At 47.0% G+C, this 17002-nt stretch overlaps 1 protein-coding gene across 2 annotated transcripts; it reads left to right on the forward strand.

The window, feature by feature from the left end:
- Positions 1-8421: 8421 nt before the first annotated feature.
- On the forward strand, positions 8422-14280 carry S100a16 (S100 calcium binding protein A16). Of its 2 annotated transcripts, none has more exons than XM_021158583.2 (3): positions 8422-8585; positions 13129-13307; positions 13502-14280. In XM_021158583.2, the coding sequence occupies exons 2-3, from the start codon at positions 13155-13157 to the stop codon at positions 13709-13711; spliced, it is 363 nt and encodes a 120-aa protein (XP_021014242.1). In that variant the 5' UTR covers positions 8422-8585; positions 13129-13154; the 3' UTR covers positions 13712-14280. The 2 variants fall into 2 exon arrangements, with proteins under 2 accessions (XP_021014242.1, XP_029330733.1); XM_029474873.1 differs by lacking the exon at positions 8422-8585 and adding an exon at positions 12325-12481.
- Positions 14281-17002: the final 2722 nt, after the last annotated feature.

The raw sequence follows: 17002 nt of genomic DNA on the forward strand, positions 1-17002 counted from the left end.
TATGTTGTCTTGACTCTTTATCCCTCTCATCTGCCCAGTATTCAGGGTCCAGGGATGTGGGGTTCTTTGGGATAATGGCAGAGTCATCGGTAGGTGGGAGATATGAGGATGGAGTGAGTGGTTGGCAGTAGAAGAGACTAGGCACTCACTTCATTCCATGGACTTGGGTTGAGGGTGGTCCCAGCCCTAAGAGCTAGGGAAAGGTATGCATCTTAAAGAGACAGGCTCCTCCTTGACTATCCAGGGCTGCTCCTCTGATAGGAGATAGAAACACATGTATACATACCTGGGGAAAGGAATGAACCATGTGTCCTGGGGCAGAGCTGACTAATGTGAAGGGAAATAGGTACTTAGAAACAGGTTGAGTGGCTGGAGTTTGGATTCCCAACTCTGCCACTCACAGCTTTGAACTCTGGGCACTCTCTTATGGTGCGTTTCCTCATGGGGATGGTGAATAGTCCTCTCATAAGAGAAGGATGTGACCCATCACATGGAATACTTGCCAGAAAGCCTGACACAATGTGTGCCTAGTAGGTGGAGGTTGAATGAAAGTGAGGACGTGACTGATCCTAGGTATGGTTGAGGAGAAGGTTTTTGTGGTAGATATGAGGAAAAGAATAGCCAGAGGCATTTGGAAAAATCCAGACTGAACATGGCCAGCAGAATAGATCATGAGAGGAAAGAGAGGGGGGGGGGTGCAAGAGTGAGAATGAGAGAGGAGCAAGAGAGAGGACCAAAAAAAGACTAAGAGGACAAAGAGGAACTAAGAGAGTGTGTGTCCAAGATGTCCCAGTTATATAGGAATCAGAAGTTAGGGGAAGAAAAAAAAGTTCAGGGGCTGGAGAGGTTTAGGGTAGATAGTGAGGGTGAGAAGTGCTAAAAGAACCCAGGACTCGGGCTGGTGAGATGGCTCAGTGGGTAAGAGCACCTGACTGCTCTTCCGAAGGTCCAGAGTTCAAATCCCAGCAACCACATGGTGACTCACAACCACCCGAAATGAGATCTGACTCCCTCTTCTGGAGTGTCTGAAGACAGTGACAGTGTACTTACAGATAATAAATAAATTAAAAAAAAAAAAAAAGAACCCAGGACTCTGTAACAGGTGATGCTGAAAGAGCCTGCGTTGGGTAGCCTGAATAGGCACCACAGATACACATTTGTCCAGTGTTTTCTTTGACATTCCAGCCTTTTGGTTGATGATAGGGGCAACATAATCTCTTCTGTAACTGCTTCTTAGCTGACAATGGGGCGTTATTGTCACAGGTCCAAGAAGGCTAGAATGTTGGTCATAGGCTGGGAAGGGAGAAGAGTGCAGGCTTGGGGACATCTGTTTCCCTCACTGCCATGTTTTGAGGGACCATCTGCGTCTAGTGAAGTACAAGCCTCTTTGGAGAAGTCTAGGATGCAGGTTCTAGGGAACATCTGGAGCTGGCACATTGAAAGCCATTTCGGAGCAGTTTACATTCTTCAGCAGCCTGGAAATTTGCTGGTACAGCTATAGATAATAGAGACAGAAGATAATAAAGTTAAGAGGCTTGGGAGAAAATTTTTATCTCGGCTGTATATTTGAAACTTCCAAGTTTGTGGTCCTGTTAGTTGCAGGTGTGTGTGTGTGTGTGTGTGTGTGTGTGTGTGTGTGTGTGTGTAACAGAGAGTCCCATGACCAGGGGTGAGGGAGAGATCATATCTTCAGGAATAGGTAGGTTGGGGAATTTAGGCTGCTGATTAACAGGAGTACTTATCTGGATTCCATTTGACCTGTGAGAGGTAGGTCCAAGTCTCATGACTCCCTGAAGCTTACAAGAATTTTTTAAGTTTACAAAAACAGGAGCCCACTCTGTAGACCAGGTTGACTGGGTCTTCGGATCTCATAAGAGATCCGCCTGCCTCTGCCTCCCTAGTGCTGGGATTAAAAGCATGCACTACCATCGCCTGGCTTGAAGTCTTAATATAACACTAGCACAGAGAGAAAAAGAAGTCTGAAACATTTCTCACATACCTTACATCACTTTCTTAGACCTTTACAAATTGCATTTAGATGCCTTAAAACACCTTCTTAGACCTCACAAGTCAGGTTTTCGCAGCCTCAGACCTTTACAGCTTGCATTTATATACCTTAAGTTATTTTCTGTCTTTTTTTGGGGGGGGGGCTAGATTCTCTTTTATTTTAATTTTCTTTATTTACATGTCAAATGTTATCCCTTTTCCTGGTTCCCCTGCCCCGGGAAACCCCCTATCCTATCCTCCCTCCCCCTGCTTCTATGAGGGTGTTCCTTCACTCACCCACCCACTCCCACCTCCCCACCCTCAGTTCCCCTACACTGGGGCATCTTCATAGGACCAAGAACCTCTCCTCCCATTCATTGATGCACGACAAGGCCATCTTCTGCAACTGGAATGCAGCTGGAGCCATTTGTACTCCTTTGTTGATGGCTTAGTCCTTGGGATCTCTTGGAGGACTGGTTGGTTGACATTGTTGTTCTTCCTGTGGGGTTGCAATCCTCTTCAACTTCTTCAGTCCTTTCTCTAACAGTCCAATGGTTGGTTGCAAGCATCCATCTCTGTATTTGTAAGGCTCTGGCAGGACCTCTCAAGATACAGCCATATCAGGCTCCTTTTAGCATGCACTTCTTGGCATCCACAATAGTGTCTGGGTTTGGTAACTGTATATGGGATGAATCCCTATGTATGAAGGCCATACAGTCTTGGGTTGGCCTTTCCTTCAGTCTCTGCTCTACACTTTATCTCCATATTTGCTCCTGTGAGTATTTTGTTCTCCTTCTAAGAAGGACCGAAGCACCCACACTTTGGTTTTCCTTCTTCTTGAGCTTCATGTGCTTTGCTTAAGTGACTTTCTGAGACCCTTACATCAACTTCAAACCTTTTCCTTCCATCTAATCATTCTGCCATGAGACACAGGTGGTTGGTTATTAAGAGGAGTTGTCGCAAAGCAGGTTCCTTTAAATAAAGAAATAGTAAAAAGTTGCATTGAAACCTGTTTTGTGAGTTTATCTTTTTCAGTGTGAAGTCGGCCAACAAGGTATCTATGTCTGTGTGTGTCTGCCTTTCTCAGCAGGAGACCTAGTAGCTCTAGGAACAAGTGAGGCCTGATTTTACATATCATATGAAACGGACTGACCAAGCAGCTGCAACTAGCCACAGGGAAGGAGCTGTTTTGCTTCCTGTTGTTGACACACAGCTATAGTTAGTCATCAACACCATCAGAGATTTGAGAGGGATAAATTATAGCAGGGAGTATAACCCAAATGGCCTATGTATCAATTAAAATGACAGAGAAGTACTGGCTACCTAGATGGTTACCCAAGGATCCCTCTGGTGGTCTTAATGGCAGGTTGTGGGTAGAAGAAGTTGGTCTTTAGCTGTCACACAGGACAACATGAAATCTTCATTTGCCACACAGGACAGCACTGGCCTTCAGCTGCAAGTCTCAGAAGGTCTGAGAGATTTTCCTGTGGAAGAGGAACTCAAGGAAACTGACATATATTCATGAGGCAGAGTAGGACAGTCAACCCAACAGTGTCCGCAGTTTGGGCAGAGCTCTTTCCCCAATGGTTAGCATTACCACCATCCAGGTTGTTGTCTGTGCCTCATCACTTTCTTTGGAGACCTTAGGGTTTCCTCTAGGAACTTGCAATTATGACTATCGTGGGAAGCTTTATCCATTAAACATTTTAGATGCCATATTCTTCAGACCTCTGAGTTTGAGGACCATCATCTATTAAGTATACCCTATTTAAACAAACTTTACTTGTTTTCAGTTACTTGCTTTAGGCTTAACCTCAAAAAGAAAAAAAAATGACTACAGGAGACTAAATAAAGCCTGTCCCTGTAAATAAATTACATTTGTACTTAGCATGGCTATTCACATAGTTCTGAGCACATTAAAGAATTTGGCCATTATATGAGGTAACTGACCATTAACTTGCATATCTTAATTATCTTTAACAGTTTACAAGTTAGTACCTTTAAAAAAACCATTTATTTTAATTTTATGAACAACAGTGTTTTGTCTTCATGTAGGTCTGTATGAGGGTAGGTATAAACTGCCATGGGGGTGATGGGAATTGAACCTGGGTAGAACAGCCAGTGCTCTTAACCGTTGAGCCATCTTTCCAGCCCAAGTTAGTACCTTTTATGAGATTAGGATTTTACAAATGTATCCCTGTTAAGTTTGAGCCTTAAAACTTGGAGTTGAAGATTTAATTGAACGTCTTCTAGCAGCAACATAAAACTTTAAACCATAAGTAAAGTTCACAGAGAGACTGGGGAACTTTACAAAACCCTAAATACATTCCACAGAGGGATTGCGAACCTTATTTTCTTGATATATATATATATATATATATATATATATATTTTATAGTGAATGATTACAGAATATCAAAGGTTCTTATAAGCAGTTTACCCTAGTGGCTAAAGCTTAGCAAAGATAAAGAAGCTAGGCATCTGTCTTCAAGTCAGTTACAGTTAACCCGAGTAGACCTTAGGAATTTATAAGCCTTATTTATCAAATATATGTATTAGTTATCAAACGTGTTGTTTCTTTTTTAAATGTTCTAGAAGCCTGGTGTTAAACAGTTAGCAAAGACACGAATGGTTAGACATACACCCCCAAGATAGTTTCTTTTCTTTTCTTTTTTTTTTTTTTTTTNTTTGGTTTTTCAAGACAGGGTTTCTCTGTATAGCCCTGGCTGTCCTGGAACTCACTTTGTAGACCAGGCTGGCCTCGAACTCAGAGATCCACCTGCCTCTGCCTCCCAGTGCTGGGATTAAAGGCGTGCACCACCACTGCCCGGCTAAGATAGTTTCTATTAACCTAAGTAGACTTTTATAACCTTAGCATCATACAAAAGTCCATCCTGATCCAAAATATTCTGGAGACCCATTGTTGCTTTCTTAGTCTAAACAGGAGGTAGCAATGATAAAGCAAAGTGCTCCGTAGGTCTAAGAGGTTTCATGATAGTTGTCTCAGTTGATGTGGTCCACGTGGTCCTCTTATTCAAGATGGTGGTGAAGGTGCATTGTGTGTACTCTCTTTTAACCTTAGTAAAGATGGCTGCCAGCCACATGGTTGTTTGCATCTTGATGAGGTCATCAGCCAAGATGGAGGGGAGCTACATGGTTGCTATTTAAAAACACTTATTTTTCTAGTTTAAAACAAAACAAAACAAAACAAAAACAAGAGTTGAATCCAAGTTACATATACAGTATATTCTAAGCAAGAATTGAATCATACATGTCTTAGTTAGGGTTTTACTGCTATGAACAGACACCATGAACACGGCAACTCTTTTTTTTTTTTCTTCGAGACAGGGTTTCTCTGTGTATCCCTGGCTGTCCAGGAACTCACTCTGTAGACCAGGCTGGTCTTGAACTCAGAAATCAACCTGCCTCTGCCTCCCGAGTGCTGGGATTAAAGGCGTGTGCCACCACGCCCAGCTACGGCAACTCTTATAAAGGACAGCATTTAATTGGGGCTAGCTTACAGGTTCAGAGGTTCAGTCCATTATCATCATGGTGGGAAGCATGGCAGCATCAAGGTAGGCATAGGGCTGGAGGAGCTGAGAATTTTACATCTTGTTCTTAAGATAGCTAGAAGATGGGTTTCCAGGTAGCTAGGATAAAGGTCTTAAAGCTCACACCTACAGTGAGACACTTCTTTCAACAAGGCCACACTACTCCAAAAAGCTACAAATAGTGCCACTCCCTTGGCCAAGCATATTCAAACTACCACTATATATATATATGTAGCAAATTAAAATTACCTATGTGCAGATTTTAAGTATAAGCAATTTGTTATTAGTTTTAAGTTAAATTTTTACAGATTTTAAAAAACTTTTTATTGATTCTTTGTGAATTTCACATCATTTACTCTAATCCCACTCATCTCCTCATTCCTTTTTATCTATCCTTCACCCTTGCAATACCCCCTGAAACAAAACAAAACAAAATGAAAAAAAAAAACAAAAAACCAAAACCCATCTTGTCATGGAAGCTGTACTGTGTCACAGTGTGTCACACAGTATATAACCTTTTGTCATTGTTACAGATTTTTTTTTTAACCATAATCAATGAACTTACAAAATCTGACATAGTTTACAGAATAATCTCAAGAGATTTTTTTTTTTTGAGAGCAGATAGCAAAGAAATGGTAGAGATAAAAGGTGTTTGTTTTTTGTTCTAAATGGAAAGTAGAAACACCTTAGAGATAAGAGACTTTTGGAAGTATAGAGCAGAGAAAATTTAGATATAAGACATCTTGGACTCCTTTGTGTTGTGGCGGATGTTGTAACTGTAAGAGAAAATTTGGAAATGGAGTGTGTCAGCTTTTGGCCATTGATTGAAGTGTGCTAAGGCCAAGCTGTTTTCAGTAAGAAAGGAGGCTTTAATAAAATCTCTGAGCTAAAGGAAGAAGAAATATGAGGTCATAAAAGATACAGGAGGAAGTAAGAAAGCCAGAGGCCCAGAAGGATGGAAGGAAGGATTTCCAGGAAGGAAGTGAGAGACAAAAAGGACAAAGGTCACAAATAGGAGCACTGCCTAAGGGGGGGATCCCAGCATCATAGAGGGCCAGGAAGACAGACCGATGGACAGTATGGGAGCACAGTTCCTGGGGTGATTCCGAGGAAGTCCTGGAAGAAGCTGAGGACAAAGGGAACAGAAGTTATCTTCTCTGACATGGTGTCAAGAATAACGGGGCATCCCCAAGTGAATTGAGAGCCTTGTCAGAGAGAAAGGTCTCAAATCACAGAGGAGAGGCATCCCTAATAGGGCAAGAGGAACTTTCTGGCAGACTGGTGTGGCTTTTGTAGTAAGAGCAGGCAAAGCAGGCAGCTCTGGGGGTGACACTTCCTAAGTAGAGGAGGAGAGAGAATGGTTAGAGCAGGTAGAGAACACAGTTGAAGAGGTGGCCCGGAGAGGCTTTGGTGGAGGGTTGCAATAGAAGGAGAGGAGAAAGTGTCTTGGTAGAGAGATGCCCAAGTGGTGGGTGGTCTGGAGGGTGTAACAGTCTCCAAGAGCCAGAAGGACGTCTACTGAGTAAATAAGGAGTAACCATTGATCAATGGTTAGAGCAGGTAATGGGAAGGAGCAGATTTTAGAATTTGGAGTCAAATTTGGAGGGTGGCAGAAGCTAGCAGAAACAAATGTCCCATACATTCTTTAGGAGAGTCAAATAAGCAGATTGGTTCTGTTAGGAGAGAGGCCGACTGAGCTCCTTGGAAGGATACACACACACACACACACACACACACACACACACATATATATATAATTTATATATCTATATGTCTATATATCTGTACATCTACCCCAGGTTTTGAGCACCAGATGAATGGAAATGAGGATGTGACGGTTCCTAGGTATGGTTGAGGAGAGGCATTTTATTGTAAATATGAGACAGTATATCCAGAAGTGTCTGGAAGAATCCAGACTGGACACTGCGGCAGCATAGACCATGAGAGAAGAAGGGATTGGGGGAGAAGGGAGAGGGGTAAGAGAGGGGATCAGGAGCCAAGTGTGGAGGACCAAGGCAGAAGTGGAGAGGTCAAAGAGAACCAAGAGAGCCTGTGGCTAAAATGGGTGGGTTATATAGGAAAGAAGTGGGGGGGGGGAAGGGAAGGGAAGCTGGGTGGGGGGGACTGGAAAGGTTTAGGGTAGGGGTTGAAGGTGAGAAGTGTTAAGAGGAGACAGGATGATGTAACAGATGCTGAGAGAGCATGCACCTTGATATGTTAATAGGCACCTCAGTTAGCCATTTGTCAGGTTTGTGTGTGTGTGTGTGTGTGTGTGTGTGTGTGTGTGTGTATACGGGTATGTTCTTTGGTACCTGACATACATCATCATGAGAGTGGGCCAAAGGGTCCTCTCTGTTTGGCTGCAGCCTTCTGTAAGGAGGTCAAGCTGGCCAGCTCCCTTGGGTACCTGCAGGAAAGGTGTGTACGGGGCTAGGTTTTTGCAGCGGAGGCATCTGCTGTGCAGGGGGGGGGGGGGTTCTTAGGAATGAAATCCCTGAGCTTAGGGTGGCTGAACTGGAGAGCTGAGACCAGAAAGAGCTGTTGTGTTTGCTCTAGCCAACAGAGATCAAGTGTTGGACTCCTTAATCCCAACAGCAGGGAAATCCTGTGGTTCGGGAACCTAACTTGTCTTTGGCAGGGGGTTGCCCTGAAACCTGGCTCTCAGTGACCTAGGTGAGAGAAGCAGGTTATGAGCCTTCTCTTTCTTTCCTCTGCCTTGTCGGATTCTGTTCAGAGCCTGTGGGTTTAGGAGGGTGGGGTTGGGGGACTGCCAGCTTCTACCACTCCCTCTAGGGTGAGGGTAGAGGGGTGTTTAAAAAAAAAGGTGTGTATCCCTTTAACAAGGGCCCAACCCCAGGGCCAAGTCAAGAGTTCAGTCACTACCTTCCCACAGCCAGCTCAGCCAGGCAAGGCCGGGAGGGAGTGGGACAGATTCTGGGAGTGCAGTGGGGAGGAGTCCTGGCTCCGCTGAGCAGGAGCTGCTTGGCTGTCAGTGCCAGAGCCCAGGCCTCAGAGCCCTGCTGGAGGAGGTGGACTCACAGGAGGCAGGTGAGCCCCCCAGGCCCAGCGGAGGAGGTCTGGGGCTGCTGAAGGGACTCTGAAGCCTTGGGGTGGGGGTCAAGGAAGGGAGCCTGAAGAGAGGTGCCTGCCAGAAACAGGGCAGGAAGATTTTGGTAATCATTAACTCTCCCCAAAGGCTAGTTAGGGTATGAGCAGTCCTGTGGCTTTGTGAAACCTGTAGAAGAGTATAGACAGGCTAGCAGGACCCTCTCCCTGGCTAAGCAGCCGACCTGGCTCATCTCCAGGGTCTGGGACATTGGGCAGAACATTCCAGGGCCTTGCCCACAGCTGTTGCGTCCTCTCTCAAACGGAACAGGGCGGAGAGTGTGTCTTGGTGGGCGTTAGGGGTTGACAGACTCTAGACACAGGCCTCACTGGACTACGGAAGCTGTGACCTGGGAAAAACAATGGTGTTCAGGAGGAACTGCAGAGGGCCCAGATAGCCTAAGAAACCAGAAAAGGGAGGCAGGGGCTGAGGTGGCTTCTCTTCCACCTGGGGCACAGGCAGAACAGGGATGCAGTCTTCATTTGCTCTGGGTGGTGTTCCTTGGGAGTGGCCTGGGGAAGCCAGTGAGGGCCCCTGGATGGGAGAGAGGGAAAGAGAAAGGAGTGGAGCTTCAAACTGGCAGCTTTTCCACTCTAGAACCTAGGCAGGTCTCAGCTTGACTGGCCCTGCCTGGCAGAGCCACCTGCGCTGTAGGAGTGTTTGCCTGCCCGGCCCAGTTGAGGTGGTGGCAAGGCCAGGGGTGACGGATGCTAAGGTGGGCTCATCCTCTGCTCAGAAGAGGAACTCTAGGAATGTTGGAGAGGCCTGGGGTAGAGGTGTGTGTGTGTGTGTGTGTGTGTGTGTGTGTGTGTGTGTACACGACACCTGGTTACAGCACTACGAGTTGGGGGGAAAAGTTGGAAGGACTTCCTGCTTCAGCAGAAGTTGGCTGAAGATAAATGGGGTACTTAGGCAGATCAGGACTGGCAGAGTTGATGTAGGTTGATATGTGGGTATGATGTCATGCGTCCTGTGAGGGGGCACAGGTAGGAGCACCTCTGTGAACCATTAGCCTTCAACACTGGGAAAAGAACATGAGGGAGCAGAGAGACTGGGGAGATTCTCTTGGAACAGTCTTGCAAACAGAGATTACAGCCCAGTTTGGTTACTGTACTAGCCCTGCATGTTGATAGCAGTTGGGAGGAATGCGTTGACTGAGAAGGGGATGGCTGAATGAATGAGATGAATGCATTGCTGGATGGATAGGTGAATGAATGAAAGTAATTAACGAGGCCGTCAGTGAATGAGTAAGCCAATGGGAAGAGGATGAGTGAATTTGAGGTAGACGAGAGGAACACAGAGAATGCCACAGTTAAAACTGAAAATCTTTTTTTTTTTTTTTTTGAGAGTGAACCATGTTTTTTTATTGGCATAGTCAATTTATCAACAAGATGGGTGGTTTGTCCCCAGGAGGTGAGGTTGGTTAAAATCTTGTAGGTTTTGGGGAAGATCCTAAGTATGAGAGATGAGTAGGGATGGAGCCAACATTTGGAAAGTGAGGTGAACCTGGGAGAGTGTGGTGGACATTCAGAACTCCAGACCAAGGAAAGGGCTGGGGACTAGACTTGGGGCCGGGAGGGTGGGGCTGGAGTGGCTGAGATCCAGGGGCATGGTCAGGACAATTTGGGCTTTTGGAAAAGTCAGCAAGCCAGGATCAGGTGGGCGGGGGTGGGGGGTGGAATGGGGGAGAGCCTCCTGGTTGCTCAATGATGAATCAGTCCAGGAGACTATGAGAACATTGGGGGAAGGGTGGGGCCTAAGGTGAAAGGCCCCTTTAGGGGAAGGGCCTTTGAAGTGATTCCCTATTTCTGCTTTTTAGGAAGGCTTCAGTGTACACTGGTATCCCATGTCCTCATCATAACCCCCAACTCTCATTCCAAGACTTACCTCCAGGATAGGTCTGCCTAGGAGAGTGGTACTCTCCCCACACACCTGGAGGTCCTCAGGCCTGCCTAGTTAAAGGATGGGCAGCTGCAGGAGCAGGTGGCTGGGAAGTGGGTGGGGTAGTTGAGCCTGTCTTTTGCCCCCCAGGGGAGGGCGGAGGGGAATAATGACACCTGACTGCCCCACTCTGATACTCTGTCTTCAGAAAACACTTCAGAAACACACTTGTCCAGATGGTTATCTCAGAGCTGTCCATTTTATAAAAAGAACCTGGGGAGGAGACAGATCCCTGGGAGGAAAGCCTGGGAAAGAGTCAGGACACTAAAGCTGCATCTCTGGTCGGCCCAGTGCTCCTGGGATAGGTGGCTGCATCATCTGCTGGGTGTTTCTCTGTCAGTTGTTTGCTTGGCTGCTGCGAGAAGCCAGGTAGGGATTGGGCATAGTACTAAGGGGCAGGAGGAAGCTCCCTTGGAGGAAGGAACAGAACTTAATGCAGGTAGAGGGAAAGGCACATCAGCCTTTTCGGAGGCAGCAGTATCTCAGTGCTCTAGTCCTTCCTTCCCTGCCTCCTCTTTGAACAGAGCTCATTTGGAACAGCTCTGGAATGGTAAAGGGTGGGGATCGGGATGAAGAGGTGTCCAAGTCTGAGAGAGAGAGAGAGAGAGAGAGAGAGAGAGAGAGAGAGAGAGAGAGAGAGCGTGCTGAATACAGCCCTTCCCTATTCTGATATAGAATCTCTAGGAACACTAGCCATCCTCACCCTACCCAAAGGGCATCAGAGCAGACAGATTATGTGTTGGAAAGCCTTCTCTTCCTTATTTGTGTATGTTAGAAAACTTGTCTATATGTCTTTCAAACATTAAACCACACTGTTACACCTTTAACAAACAGGGTATGGGGAAGAATATAGTTTCCTGTCGGTTTGGCACTGTGTCAGCCATCCTTCCAGCCACAGACCAGAGAGGTTGGGAGGATTTCCTACCAGATGTGCCCCAGCCTCACCACTCTCCCTCTCAACACCTTCCTCCTGTTCTGATTGTTCCTTAAGAAAAAGATGCATAAAGGTGTAGAAGGGTGATCAGGGGCCTTGGGCACCTGACATTAGGGCTGGACAGAGGTGGAATATTTGAACATTTGCTTTGAGCAGGGTACTGGGTCAGGTATTGTGTGCCAGGCAAGTTACCGAGATTAAAAGGAGGGTACTTGTATATTCAGGATTTAACAAACCTTGCCCTCAAATGTACAAATTCTGCTATTCGGACCAGGGAACAGCATCTGGATGTAAGAAACACTGTGCTGGCTTTATAGATGGAGAAATAGGAGGCAGAGACTAACCAAACCAGCTAATGGCCCAAGCTGGTGTTGACACAGTGAAGACAGACGTGGCTGAGGGAGTCCAGAAAAGGTGTAGGGATGACAGAGGTCAAGGCATGTTTCCTGCAGGCATAGTTTGGGGAGGGCCAGGGTGACAGGCAAGTGTCAGCTGAGAGGAGTGGGTAAGGGAGAAGATGAGATAAAGGCAAGGCTAGAAAGCATGTGGTGAGGACAAGGAGGCATGCTAGAGTCTGGTGAAGGAGACCACCTTTTTGAATCAGACGGTGGGTGCACAGGCCTGGCCCAGTGACTGTGTCATTTTGTGTCCACCTCCCCTTCCTGGGACCAGCTGGGTGAGGGCAGCAGGAGTTCATTGTTGTGCTTGAGGGTGGGAGGGGAGTTTGATTTGCCAGGCTGATTTGGAGGGGCTCTGGGCATGGGCGGCGACACACAGACTAGATCCGCCTGCTCCCTTCATATCCTGTTATTCAGAAGGCTGTATCCGCTTGGAGTGTGAGTGAGTGGCCTTTTGTTCTGGGGTGAGGGGGTGATGCGTGTAGCCTGTGCCAGGCGGCAACTGTGTCCAGAGGCCCAGAGTCTGTCTCCAGCTGGGGCAGAACTGGGCCAGGATCTTCCTTAGGTAATGGGGTGAAGGGTGTCGTTGGGCCCTGATGAATACCTAAGGAATGGTTATGAGGGAGGAGAGGCTGATGGGGTGTGGCCAGGAGGGGAGCCACACAAAATCTGATCTGATGGAGGCAGACTTTGCTCTTTTCTAGAGATGGGCAGTGGTGGCCTAACACCCTGAGCTCACTACCTTAGAGCCTATGCAAGGGGTAGAGATGGACTAAGGTTCCTACCCCTGTTTTGTTGCTTAGGCCTGAGGTCTCAGCCAGGCCTCGGGATGGAAGATAAAAGTCCCTGCTTTCCTCTGTCTTGATTCTTCCCAGCTAAGGTTGCCACAGAGCAAGGGACCTGTGTGTGTGTGTAGGGGGCGACAGTTACCTGCTTCCTCTCCTCACAGGAGCCTCCTGCTCTCAGAGGGTTCTGACAGGCATCAGGCCTGCCTCGGGCAGGGGCAGGGGAAGGGCCTGGAGAACCTGTCTTGGCAGTTGGCAGTCTGGCTGGGGAACACCTGGATTAGAGGAGTCACATAGCTCTCCTTCCAGGCTACCCCCACACCCACTTTGCTATCCTATGTCTGCTTTCTCCCTTCTCTGAAAGGCAAGAAGTCTGAGGACGCTGTGTGCAGGGATGTCCCTTCTCATCTCTCTTTTTGCTTCCTAGGCCCAGAGAGGAGCTAAGGCAGTGAGATGGCTGACTGCTATACAGAGCTGGAGAAGGCAGTTGTTGTCCTGGTGGAAAACTTTTATAAATATGTATCCAAGCACAGCCTGGTCAAAAACAAGATCAGCAAGTCCAGCTTCCGAAAGATGCTCCAGAGAGAGCTGAACCACATGCTGACGGTATCCCCACTGCTGCCCTCTGTGCCTGCTCTTCTTCTCACAGCTCTCTCAGTGACCCCTCCCTCCCTGTGCTCTGCTCAGTGTTCCCTCCTAGCCTGCTAGCCTCCTCTGCCCTGCTAGCCTGGCCAAGGGACTCTGCCTAAGGGGTCCTGTCTGGGCCATCCCAAGCTTTACTGATTTAAGTTCTTCTACAGGACACAGGGAACCGAAAGGCAGCTGACAAGCTCATCCAGAACCTGGATGCCAACCACGACGGGCGCATCTGCTTTGACGAATACTGGACCATGATTGGTGGTATCACCAGCCCCATGGCCAACCTCATCCGCCAGCAGGAGTGCCAGCAGGAGAGCCAGCAGGAGTGCCAGCAGGAGAGCCAGCAGGAGAGCCAGCAGGGCAGCAGCTAGAGGCCCCTCGTGGGCCCCTTTTCATGTCCTGACCCATGTCCTGCCAGTGTTCTTTCCATGCTTTAAGTTGACTCTTTCTTCCTCCCTTCTCCCTCCAGACCTGTTCCTACCCTTGCTGAACAGCACAAGATGGGTGGATCGGGGGCTATCAAGGCCACTGTGGTAGTGCTTCCCTGAGCGTTCAGTCCCTGGATCCTGTAGACCCTGGGAGGGGGTCCCCTTTGTGAAATATCGATGCTGTTTGGGGCCCTCCCCCCCCCCAAGACTTTTCTCACTTGTTGAGTCTGTGTGCTCTCGCAATGTTCCTGTCTGATTCTTGACTGATTCTGGGTCTGTCCTGACCTCTAGAGGTCAGCTTGCTGCTTGAGGTCTCCCAGCTCCTGGCTGTGGCAGCTGTGGTAGTGGCAGTACCAGAATTAGCCGCTTCTTTTCCTCCCAACCTCTTAGCTGGGTGGAGAGGCATTCCCAGGGGCTCCTGTCCAGCTGTCTCTGTCTGGGAATGATCTAACCTGGGTTGAGCCCCCTCTCTGCTCTGCCACCGAAATAAACGCTGGATTTGGAGTTTGTAACTCTTGGCTGCTTCCTTTGTGATGGTCTTTAATTGCTCCACACTTCTTGGGAATCTATTCTACCTTGGTGATCTTTGTCCTGGACCCTGAGGCTCTAGGGAATTGCATAAGAAAACATTACATGCAAACAAAATAAGAAGAAGTTAAACTGGGATTGATGGCCCATATGTATAATTCTAGAATCTAGGCTGATGTATAAGGGGTCTGGAGTTCAAGGCCAGCCAGAGATGCATAGCCCAGCATGGTGGCGTTTGCCTGCCCAAAGGCAAAAAGAATAGGTTATATTATCAGATTCAAGTTCAACTTTTAGGTGCATAGTAGGTGTCATTTAGTCCTCAATACAATTAAATGAAATGGCCTATGACCCTCAGCCTTGAGCTATGATAACATGAAGGGCTTAGATCCTCAGAGGCTAATCCTGATGTGGAGAGATGCTGTGGGGTGGGGATACAGGGTGTAAGGGGAGAGAGGTGTGGGGCTTCAGAGACAGAAAGGGAACCACAGGTCTCAGATGTTTGGAACAATGCCAGCTTTTCCAGCTCTTTCTGCTACTGAAACTGAGGAGCCCTCAATAGGCACATGGCAGGAAACCCAGTCTGGATCCACAGTTTAAGGTTCCCCCAAAGAAGCATAGGTGTAGAGAGGTTTGTTTGTTTGTTTTTTCCATTTTTTTGTTTTTATACAGGGTCTCACTATGTAGACTTGGTGGGACTGGATCTCTCTATGTAGATCAGGTCGGCTTTGAATTCACAGAGAGCCAAGCATCTCTGCCTCCCAAGTGCTGGGATTAAAGATGTGTGTCACCACACCTGACCAGGTGCAGACTTTTATTGTAGTGTGTTTAAGGATTTTCAACTTTGTGAAACTGGTTTCTCTCAGACAGGCTCTTGTCAAGGTCCAGCTGGCCTTTCTTTCCTACTGCAGCCATAATAAACCTCCTATGGCCTTAAAATTTTTTTAAAAATTTACTTATTTATTTATCTAGTATCTAAAATAGATTCTTCTCTCATACAATACATCCCAATTACAGCTTTCCTTCCCTCCATTCCTCCTAGCTCTCCCTTATCTCTCCTATCTCCACTCTCCCCTAATTCACTCCCCCTCCATCTCCCATCAGAAAAGAACAGGTCTCCAAGAGACAACAGCCAAACACAATAAAATGAAACACAACAAGACAAAGCAAAAGGTCCCACAAAGAGGCTGGACAGAAGAATCAGAGACCTGCTTGTTCTCTCACTCGGGAGTCCCATAAAAATACTAAGCTTCAACTATAATGTATACACAGAGGACCTGGTGCAGACCCCTGAGGCCTTGGGATTGCTGCCTCAGTCTCTGTGAGTCTGCTTGCACCCTGCTTAGATGGTTCAGTGGCCTGTGTTCTCCTGGGTCCTCCATCCCAGCTGACTCCTACAATCTTTCTGCCCCTCTTCCATGGGAGAAGTGAGGGACCTAATAGAGATCCTTTCTCTGCATAATGTCTGGCTGCATCCACTCCTCTCAGATGTCAGAGGAAACCTCTCTGATGACAACTGGACAAGGCACCAATCTATGAGGATAGCAGAATATCACTAGGAATCATTTCATATCTATCTATCTATCTATCTATCTATCTATCTATCTATCTATCTATCTATCTACCTACCTATCTATAGATCTGTTGTATTTTGGTTTTACCCTGTATAGGTCTCTGGGCTATCTGGTCTCTGGTTCTTGGTCATCTAAGCAGTGTCAGGCATGGGTTGCTTCTAGTGGAGTGGGACTCAAGTTAAATCAGACATTGGTTGGCTACTCTTTTTTTTTTTTTTTTTTAAAGATTTATTTATTATTATAAGTAAGTACACTGTAGCTGTCTTCAGACACACCAGAAGAGGGCGTCAGGTCTCATTAGGGATGGTTGTGAGCCACCATGTGGTTGCTGGGATTTGAACTCTGGACCTTCAGAAGAGCAGTTGGGTGCTCTTACCCACTGAGCCATCTCACCAGCCCGGTTGGCTACTCTTAAAAGTTTTGTGCTACCATTGCCCCAGAACATCTTACAAGCAGGATAGATTGTAGGGCAAAAGTTTTTTTGGCTGGGTTGTGTCCATGATTCTCTTTTGGTAGCCTGCAGAGTATGTTTCCACACGGAAGAGACTAGAACATAGGGGTGAGGACTCCATGCAGACATCAGCTTGACCTCCCCATGTTACAAGAGCTGTATTCATGTTCTTGGCAATGCCTGCCCCCATTTCCCCTCCTGTCCGTTTACAGAGAGCTTCCCTCTGTCCTAGATCAACCTGGATTGTTTGAAGATCTTCACAGGACCTCCTAGGCCAACAACTCAATGGAATGCAACCTTTGACTGGAAGCCTTGCCTGGTTACAAGAGATGGCCAGTTGAGACTATATCCATCATTACTAGTGGTCCCCACTAGGATCATCCTCATAGATTCCATGAAGTTTCTACTGTGCTAGGTTTCTACACTGCTCCCTAAATGCCCTCTAATTCCAGCTCTCTCTCTCTCTCTCCCACCCCCTTTCTCTATTCCATCTCCCCCAACCCTTGACCCCTCCCATTCCTGTACCCATCTGCCCCTAGTACACCCCCCAAAATCTATTCTATTTCACCTTCCCTATCTTTTTCTAGGGAGATCCATATGCCCTCCTAGAGCCACTCTCTTTACCTAACTCTGGGTTTATGGGTTGTAGTTTGATTATGATTTATTATTATCATCATTATCATT

This window comes from Mus caroli, chromosome 3 (genome assembly GCF_900094665.2).
Source record: "Mus caroli chromosome 3, CAROLI_EIJ_v1.1, whole genome shotgun sequence".
NCBI lineage: Eukaryota > Metazoa > Chordata > Mammalia > Rodentia > Muridae > Mus > Mus caroli.

Coding starts and splice junctions, on each gene's coding strand:
- S100a16 (XM_021158583.2), top strand. CDS start 13,155: ATGGCTGACTGCTATACAGAGCTGGAGAAGGCAGTTGTTGTCCTGGTG. Junction 13,308..13,501: donor AGCTGAACCACATGCTGACG/GTATCCCCACTG, acceptor GTTCTTCTACAG/GACACAGGGAACCGAAAGGC.